Genomic DNA, 9814 nt, shown 5'->3' with positions numbered 1-9814 from the left:
TATCAGGCCAGGTAGCTGTGTGTTTATGAGACATTAATGCCCTAAGCAAAAATAAAAGAAGCACAAGTTGAGCCCGTATATGAGAGGAAGTCGAAGTTTACTGTGACATTTGAAGCTCCGGTGCTGTATCTCCAGCCCTATGTGAGCCATTAGCACCACTGTGTTTTAGCTGGCTTTGGTAAAATTGGGGTGGGGTGGGAAGGGAAGAGTTAGCCAGGTGAGCTAAAGATTTTCTTCCTTCAGGTGGTGAATGAGTCGGCAACTCGGGATCTGTCTGTGTTACATCTGTGTCTGCATCCTTCCGCCGTACAGGGTGTAAAACTTCATGTTAAGTTTTCCTGGTCTTGTGCAGCATGCACTGAAGACAGCGAGTATTACAGCCTGGCGCTTAAGTGGCTTGGTGGACAGTGTTACGCTGAGAAAAGTTGAGCTGTGGCTTTGCACACATGTGTCGGGCATTTGCACCCCTGCAGCTGGAAGTGTGGTGATGCATGGCAATGGCTGGAGACAGTAGTAGAGTCCCCGAGCAGGGGGAATGTGCTGCTAAGGTTGTGATATTCATAAATTGGTTGTGGTTTTTAATCATTCTTGCCCTTATATAATAAGGAGTAATAAAATTACAGCTTTTAAGGGGATATTTCATGGAGCTTTTACATTAATTTAGATTTGAGAAAATGCACATCCTTACATATGAGAAGATAGCACATACAAAAGTAACGCAGTGAAAGAAAAGACCTGGATCTGTAATGAATCTAATATTAATTGCTTACATTAAATTATTTGGTCTGTCCGCTGCCTTGGTTAGCAACGTTAAATATATTTCTGCTACAGACTGTTCTCACAAAAAGTGAAGACTTAGGTTATTAAACCTTGTTTTAAAAGAGTAAAAATAAATCTTTGTTAAGTAGTTGGTTTTCTGCAGCCTAAGTTTTACAGGTCTCTGTGCATCCTAATAAATTTTTGTTACTTGTTTAAAAAAAAAGTCGCTCTTGAAACGTCCCACAAAATAGGTATGCAGCAAGGTTATCTTTTAGGAGGAACTTCTGTGTATTTTTTTTTTTTCCCCATGAGTCAAGGTGCATAAGTATACTACTAATTTTTCCAGTAATGAGCTAAATTTGTCAGGTTCATTGTTTTGCGCTTTTGAAAGCGGGATGCACCGCATGCATCTGAGGCTGCTCGCGCTTGTTACTTTCATGGCAAAATTTATTTCCTGCCTACTGCATCTTCTTAGTGGAGGCCCTTAATTTCTCCTCATTTTTCTCTGGCTTCTGTACCATCGTCTCCATTTGTTCTGTCAGACAGGATATATAGGAAGGCTTTTTCCTGTCAGTAACCATTTCTACAGAGTCATCAGGTAATCTTTTAAACCAACCCTGTGCTTGTAAGTCAGCACCTTTGTGTTCTTCTGTCGCAGATCAGACTATTAAAGCAACTCATAAAATGAATACCGAACTTCTTAGGCAATAACAGGGAACGTTGGCAAATAACAGTAAATTATTTAGGCAAATAGCTGTAGAGAAGCAAATAGTGCTTATTAGTAACTTGTCTACAGAAGCATCTTAACACCAACTTGATATGGTGCAATCAGTCCAGAGCACAAAAAATTGTATTCATTGCTGAAGCCCCATGACACGCTTGTCAGCCAGCCTTGGTCCCTGGCACACTGTCAGCTCCTTAGTTTGTCTTATTTCTGTTCTGTCTCTCTCTCTCGAAGAGTTTTTTTATTGACTTGGGTGCTTTTAAGCCCACTTTGTTGAGTAGGAGATAAAAAAAATTTAAAAAGCAGTTTATAATATTTAAATGTTAGAGCTCTTTATCCAGGTGCTATATCTTTCTGAAGAGCTATTCAATCTCACCTTAAATGATTGGATGAAACTCCCTGAGATTTTTGTGTTTCAAGCAAAGACATATCTTTAACCTCTTTCGCCAGGTAGCGTCCTGAAACGTGGGGAAGGGATGGCATGCCCTCCACGGTGTTACTTCTACCATCATGGTCTGTCTCTCTTCATGCCATCCCTCCAAGGGTTCTGTGGGCCTGGATTTTCTTCTTCTGTTACTATGTTAGAAGCCTTGTTCCCTCGTCAGGCCATGTGCAGTGTTTTTCACTCTTGCTCAGGAAGGTGGTCCTTCCTAAAGTATTGGGAGGACACACAAGCAGGAGGTGAAGTTTTGCTATGCTGGAATGCAGTGACAGCTACCATCAGTTGTTTGTCAAAAATTCAGATAATTTCAGAAGTTAAACTCATGTCTATAGCCCTCTAACAAGAAGTGCTTTCTGTGTTGGTTTTTTTGATGTTTACCTTTTGTGTGTTTTCACTTTTTCTGTGGTTGCTTTTGGAGATTCATATTGTACGCTCACAGCTGGCAATGTACGGGGTTAAAAGTCCTTGTTGCAGATGGAAAAGGGCTGATATCAAATTGAGTATTAAACTTGCTTCCCTCTGCTGCTTACCTTAAAATCATTAAGAAGCTGAGAACAATTGCTTTTTAATTAAGCAAAATCTTTTAACTTCTATGGTTTTGGTCTTCTAGCAATATTTACAGCTGCCTTTTTTGTTATGTTTCTTTTTCTAGGTTAATAGCATCTGTTAATCTAAACAAAAACAAAAAAAACCCAAACCCACCGCAAAACTTATTTTAACAGAGCTCCCTGTTTGTGAACGATGCTGCTATAAAAGGTGTGCCATAACCCCTGTTATTTCATTGCAGTGTTTGCCTTAAATTAATGATGGAGGTGAGGTTACAGGACAAGTGCACCACTTGCATGTGCAGCTGCAACCCACTAGATTTTAATGATATTGGATTTGAACATCATTTTAATTATATACAAAACTGCAAGCTGCAGTTTGGAAGGTTTCACTGAGGATCAGTATAGCCCGCATGTTGGTATGAGTTTAGACAGGAGATGCAGAGGGAAAAGGGGTTTGTAGTGCAGGGTAGAAGCTTCTTCCTGTTGAAATGTCCACACAATCTAAAAGGAAAACGTCCATTTCTAAACCGTCGTATGCTCTGGTAGAGTAACAGTGTGGTGGATTTTTGTTTTTACTAAGTCTGGTGGTTTTCTAAAGTGTGAAGTCTCTTATTCTTGATTAAATGTAATTTACAGCAAAATACTTCAAAAGAGTGAACTTTCTGGTTTCTTGGCTTCATATTTTAAAAGATACAAAACGTTATTTTCACTTAAGATGCATATGCATCCCTTTAGAGAAATACTAACTGTTCCTTCTTGGTTTAATACCAAATATAAGTTTTTGTAACATATTTTGTGCATAAGGTACAGTTATTGCTTGGTCTAATGGGATAGCGCTTAAGATCTGGGTTTATTTTCTTTTCTTGAAGTTGCTGTTATTTTAATTCTATTTTTAAAAAGTAAAACAGTAAAGTAAGACATATTCAGATTCTTTCTGGGATCATAGTGATATTAATACGATTTAATTGGTTTACAACAACTAAAAATAAAATTTAGCCTTTGTGACCTAAATTTATATATGATATCTGAAATGGTTTATTGTTGGGTTTTGTTTTTTTTTCCCCCCAGGACTATTTCCTTAAGGAGTTCCAGTTGCTTGTTTTCATGACTTTGACCCTATTTAATCAGAGATGGAGCAGATGGACTGCAAACCCTACCAGCCACTGTCAAAAGTCAAACATGAAGTGGATCTAACTTACACAAGTTCTTCAGATGAAAGTGAAGATGGGGGAAAGCAAAGGCAATCTTATGACTCAAGAGAAACTCTGAATGAATATAGCCAAGAGCTAAGACTTAATTATAACAGTCATAGCAGAAAAAGAAAAAACATTGACCAGTCCACGCAAGGTAAATTGTTTATTTTATCTACTAATTATTTTCATTACTGTCTGATTACTTACTATGAAACAATATCATGTTGTCAGCAGACAAGCAAACATTTTGTTTTCAAAGGTTTCTAGTGACAGCTGACTTTTAACCTATTTTTAACCATACCATAATATCAGAAATTTAGGAAATGGTTTTTTTGAAGTAAGATGGATTTTCTAGCAGGATAGACTGACTGGTATGCTAGAGACCATCACGTGATATCTAAGATGAATATTTCTTTAGTAGCAGCTATTCTTTGTACTAATGTTGACTGATTAATTATTTACTACCTTTGCATATATTGTGTGCATTTTGGTATAAAATCAACATTGAGGTTGTAGGCTATCTCTGCATATGCTTACAAAGCCTATGAATGAATTCAAATGCAACAATTCTCTTAACAAAATTTCTAATTGTATAAAGAACCAAGTCATTTAGAAACTGAAGATGAGTGTATTGTATGAAAAAAACAATTGTTGTTTCTTTTTTAGCCTTTTGCACAATATGGACAGAAGTCTAGGACAAATATTTGAGAGCTTATGGTGGTTGAGCTAAGGTTAGGAAAAGCTACTGTTTGGTTAGAGATAAAAGCTAAAGACTAAGACAAAAAAAATGGAAGGAAATGAGCAGAATTTACTGTAGCATTCCCTGATAGACTGCTGCTCGTGGAAACCCGCATGCTGCATTTAACATACTTTGTACATACAAGTGGCCTGTCTGTTGCCTTTAGCTCTGTCACAAATTTGGGTAGGATGGTGGGGCAGGGAGAACATTTTTAGGAATTGGAGTGCATGTCAGAAACAGCGAGTCCTGCCCCCTTAAAGGTAACAGCAAAAGAGTTCCAGGAACAGTCACCCCCTGCTCTTCAAGGAAGTGGTTAAATTGATCCATTATAGTGTGGCCAGTACTTCTCAGCTAAAAATTTTGGTACTTATTAAAACAAAACAAAAGAAAACAAAAAAACCGAACCACAAAAAAACCCCCAACAAAACACCCCCTGCACAAAGCAAGTCAATCCCTCACCGCTCACTCAGAAAAGCCTTCTCCAATTTTCTGAATATTAAAATGAATTTTTTTACAAGAAAGTAAAAAATAGGCTTTTTGAAGCTAGAAAATTTGTCTCCTCTGTGATGTGTAAATTAATGCAAAAATAAGAATAGCTGTGCTACATAGCTCTTACAGCCTTTTTGTTTTTACTGCAGATATTCTGAATCAAGTTACTTTCATAATACTGGTGTTGTCTGAAATTACCTATAATTCATGGGAGAAATAATACCTAGCTGCAAGAGATAGCCTCAATCCATGTACATATATTCCCTCCAAAGAGTTACAAAACTGCAATATTGGGAAAGAAAAAGTCCTGAATACAGATTTCAACAATTTTTATATAGAAAATTCAACTTATATATTTGATTCTTTATAAATGGCTTGATCTTGAACATGTTACGAGAGTTTGGTTAACTAAGATATGGCTATATTGTTGTAACTGGAGATGGTATAAATGTACTTGTAGATCTACTTAGAGGAACTACCTCATTACTGATCATTGTGGCTACGGAAGCATAACCTCTGCATTGACCTAGGACTCTGAAGAGCTCCCTGTTTGCAAAGCTTTGTGGCTGTTGGTATTCATGTCAGCTCTAGCATCACTACCTTGGACACATATAAAAGAGTTGCAGTCACTATCGTAGGCATAAGGAACCAGCCTGAGTGTCATATGTTGAATTTATTCTTCCAGAACCGTGCCTCTGAAAGCAATCGCATTAATAATTTTGGAGAACTGGTCAAATTAGCGTGCATTTCTGCAAGAAGTTGTCAAGCGTGAACTTACCTCACTTATTCAGGACTGGCCTGTTAGGAATCAGATTTACACTTGTGCAGACCAACAAGTATTTTACACTCATGTTGTAAGATGATTTTATTGGAAATACATGCCCCGAGATTTTTCCATTCAAATTAATTTTTATGAGATATTGTATGAATTTGCAGTTCTTCTATTTTACAAGCATTGGTATTTTTCTTCTTGGAAGCAATACAGTCTTGTACTGCTTCAAACTGCAGTATGAGGCTTGATGTCCACATTCATAGAACATTGCTCAAGTCTCTACGGTAGTTTGTCAATATGCAGGGCAGCACTTAAATCCTTGCTTAGCTCTAGGCACCTTCTTTCCTGAATTGTCTAGGTCAGTATATTATTATTTAATATATAGTGCTTGCTTTATTGTGTTACTGAGCATAAAAGCATTTTTAAAAACATATACTTGTGTCCTGGTTTGTAAGGGTGGAGTTGAATTTTGCTTCTTGTACTAGAAATCATAGTTTTCTCCTGTGACAAATTCAGTTTGGTATAAGCGAGTTAGTAATTGCACTGCTAAGTATATCTGGCTTCCTGGGAATTCATCCCCATATCTTTCTAGTGATTTAAATGATAATTTGAAATAGAAAACTGGTTGAGCTCAAAATTCAAACAGGAGCAGAAAAGTTTGTAAAGCTGAGTGTAAAATTTCAGACTTCAGCCAGAGTTTGATTTGATTACAGTTCCAGTGTGTTATTTCCAAAAGGACACCAGGTTTCACGGTATGAGGCATGGCAGTTGGAGAGTTCTTGGTGATTTTTGGTAGTTGCTCAGTCAATACCAGAAAAAAATCAGGTTCAGTTTTGGACTCTGAATCTGGTATGAGTCCATAACACTGTAGATGGAATTTTTTTTAAAGCCATTCTTTTCTAGAATTCCTCATCAGAATCTTTAACAAAGTTTTTCTCATGTTTGGCACATCTTTGGAGTGTTAAAAAAAAAAAAAAAGAAAAAAAAAAAACAAAAAATCAAAACCAAAACCCCCACAGTGCCTCTTTTCAAAGACAATTATTCTGCAAGGAGAGTGCTGTACCGTGCCGTTGCTTAAGACTATTGCATAAATAAAATCTACATGTCAAAGCTAAAGGGGCATGCACAGCTTTATCCCTAGGTATTGACGTAATATTCTTCTCTAGCTACTAGGTACAACTGAAATAGTACTCTGTACTTAATGTGTGATGAATTAATGGATGGCACAGTGAGGATAAAATTCATGAACTTCATCCAGGGAAGGTGTGAGAATAGATGAGAAAACAGACACATAGTAACAGTCATGAATGAAGTGATAATGATGAAGGGTGAGATAGCAATCAAACAAGCTCTAATGATGGAATGTGAGATGAATTGTTTCAGAACAAAAAAATTAATGAAGAGAAGCTTTCAACAGGAACAAGTGTAGGGGTATCTGTACTGGTAGAGTTAGTTTTGTGAAAAGAATCACCAATTTAGATGTTTATGGAAACTGGAAGAATTTGTATTGGCTACTTAAGCATGGTAGGTTATATAAATTAGACTGAGCAGTCATGTGAATTTAGTAAACCACTTCAGAGTAAAATGTGATTTACTGCTCAAAATACTGGTATCTCAGCAATTTCTGTGAAGTTTTTTGTGACAAGCAGTTTGACTATTTCATTGTTAGTATCAATATTGAGGATTTATTTCTATGAAAAGTTTCAACTGGAATCTGAGATTATGTAAAATCATTACATGTGGGTATTTATATGTTTGCATACATAGACAATCTGTATAAACCAGAACTCTACATGGCATAAATTCAAAGGAAACATTTTCAGAGTTCTCATATGTATCCTACGGAATTGAATAGCACTGTTAGTATTTTGCAAAACATTTTTTGTGTCAAAGCTTAGTCTGAAAGGCCATATGATCTCGCAAATTACAAAAATTTTTGTTTTAAAGATTGAAAACAATACCCAAATATATAATATATAACTGCTTCAGTGTTATTGTACTCCTTACAATGCCTGATACTGTAGATCTTATTGAAAATCAAATCTTACTCTTCAAAGAGGAATGATTGATTGGTTGGTTTCACACATCTTATAGGTAGGAATATGAAAGAAAAAAACCCTGAAAACAAAACAAAAAAAAATCAAAACCAGTAAGTACAGAATTAATCTATTGATTAAGCAATGATTTCTAGGTGTTATTCTTGAGGTCTAGTAGCGATGTCCTTCATGGAGAGTCCAGTGGAAGATAAATTGTGTGTCTGGGGTTATTTGCATCAGAAACTTGTAGTTATCTGACAATTCCAGATTTAACAAATAACACCCCAGACTGTTTCAAGCCGAGCTAAGTTTTACTGGCCTAACAACTCAATGTGAGCAGATACAAAACTCTCCTGACAAAGTGTCATTGACTCCTGAAGAGTCAGTGCTAACTGCTTAATGTGTACATCTGAAAATGAATTCCCTTAGTCACTGGAATGTTCAAACTCCTGTTTATCTGAAGATATGCAAATCTGCAATATCTCATCCTGGCAAGAAGATCTTACGAAGTAAATTCCTGGCAGACCCAGTATCATATAGTTTGGGGATATTGGCAAACATAGTAAATTAATTCTTGCAAGAATTGGTATTCACGGTGTTTCGTACTTGAAAGAGATGGGGTAGAATTGGCAGAAGTCGTCAGAAATGTTGTTCTTGCTAGGAGACTCATTGATGGACCTGGCTGCGAGGAAAAAAAATTCTCATAGTTGTACCATACATAGATTGCACTTCTAGCTTATTTGTGACATGTTTACATCATCAGAACTGTTTTCTTCCACAGTTTTCTCTGTTTACACCAAAGTAAATACAAAGGGAGCTGTACTCTACAAATACTGGCAGTACAAAAAAGCTTTATGGCTTTTAGGTTAATTACAGATTTGCAGAAAACACTAGTTTAGAGGAATGAATTCCTGATAGGATAAGCATCTGGGATTGAGTCATTGGCATGATAAAGTTTATTGATCATTAACAATATGAGCATACGGCGGTAAATTTCTGGTTAGACAAATGTGTATTTCCTGGCAAGAGAAATATATTGAACTGCATTATAGGCAAGGCAAACTGGAGTTATTCCTAGCAGGAGGATCCAACAGCAAATATCTTCTGGTAAATATGTGTGAAAAAAATTAAGCATTACTAGTATTCTAAGAAGTGATGTTTTAGAGTGCTTCACAAAGAACTGACCTTTCCTGCCTTTAGCCCGAGAAGTAAGGAAAACGTTTTTATAGGACAAAAACTGCAGATTGATAACATATTAAATGTTTTGCAGAGAAGGTATATAAAATTATCTTCAGGAGCAGTAGGTAAACGGATCCAGCTAAGTGTTCAAAATCTTCCTTGAATGAACTCAGTTGGCTTCATGAAGTGGCCTGGGTCACAATGTGAGAAAGCTGTGCTCTTCAGCCTAAGGCCACTTCTGTTTCATCCTTGATCTTTTTTTTAGCTTACTGCTGTTGCAATCCGAATCTCATTTCTGCCCTCTGTTACCATTCTAGCAATGGTAAGGATATGTAGGCAATAGAAATGTTCCAGTGCTGAAAAGCACTTTCTTTCCCTAGAAAGGAAAAACTACATGTGGGGTGCAGAAATTGGTGGTCTCTTTTGCTGTACTTTAAAGTTCAGCAAATTTAGATTTACCAGGAAGGAAGATTTAAACACATGCAGCTCTTAACATCGTATGACCAGTCAAAAACAGTTTTACTCATCATCATAGACATAAATATAAGGCATGCTGACAAGCACTGGTAGGAAATGGTCCTGTCAGGAAAATGTCATGGTGTTTTTTTGTCATCTGTGAAGTAGCAAAAGCTTTTTACATAATAGCCATATTCTCCTCTGATTTCAGAATTATGTAAATCCATTCAGGGCAGCAGATCTGCTTTGTGTCTGAACCAGGGCCGTGGAGAGTTGAATCAGGGCTGTGTATAGCATGTGCTTTTTGTTTCAATTACTTTACCTTTACACGTCATTTAAAAATAAATAAGCCGATCTTTATTAGCTTCTCCCCTTAATCTGTTATGTCTAACACTAGAATAATACTCTAACAGACCATAAGTTTGTGGTCTTTTGAGCCCTCCCAAAGGAAATTGATGCCAACAGAGTGGCTGTGGT

At 36.7% G+C, this 9814-nt stretch overlaps 1 protein-coding gene across 1 annotated transcript in view; it reads left to right on the top strand.

Annotated features, from left to right (window-relative positions):
• The first annotated feature begins 3603 nt into the window (after positions 1-3603).
• Positions 3604-9814, top strand: part of TENM1 (teneurin transmembrane protein 1) — a 251593-nt gene continuing 245382 nt past the window's right edge. Inside the window, exon 1 of the mRNA XM_010569145.1 lies at positions 3604-3820. Within this exon, the coding sequence (XP_010567447.1) occupies positions 3604-3820 (217 nt within the window). The remainder of the gene's footprint in view (positions 3821-9814) is intronic.

This window comes from Haliaeetus leucocephalus, unplaced genomic scaffold, assembly GCF_000737465.1.
Source record: "Haliaeetus leucocephalus isolate CR32 unplaced genomic scaffold, Haliaeetus_leucocephalus-4.0 Scaffold262, whole genome shotgun sequence".
Classification (NCBI taxonomy): Eukaryota; Metazoa; Chordata; class Aves; order Accipitriformes; family Accipitridae; genus Haliaeetus; species Haliaeetus leucocephalus.
Note: the sequence above shows the minus strand (reverse complement) of the source record. Positions and strands in the feature narration are given on the sequence as shown.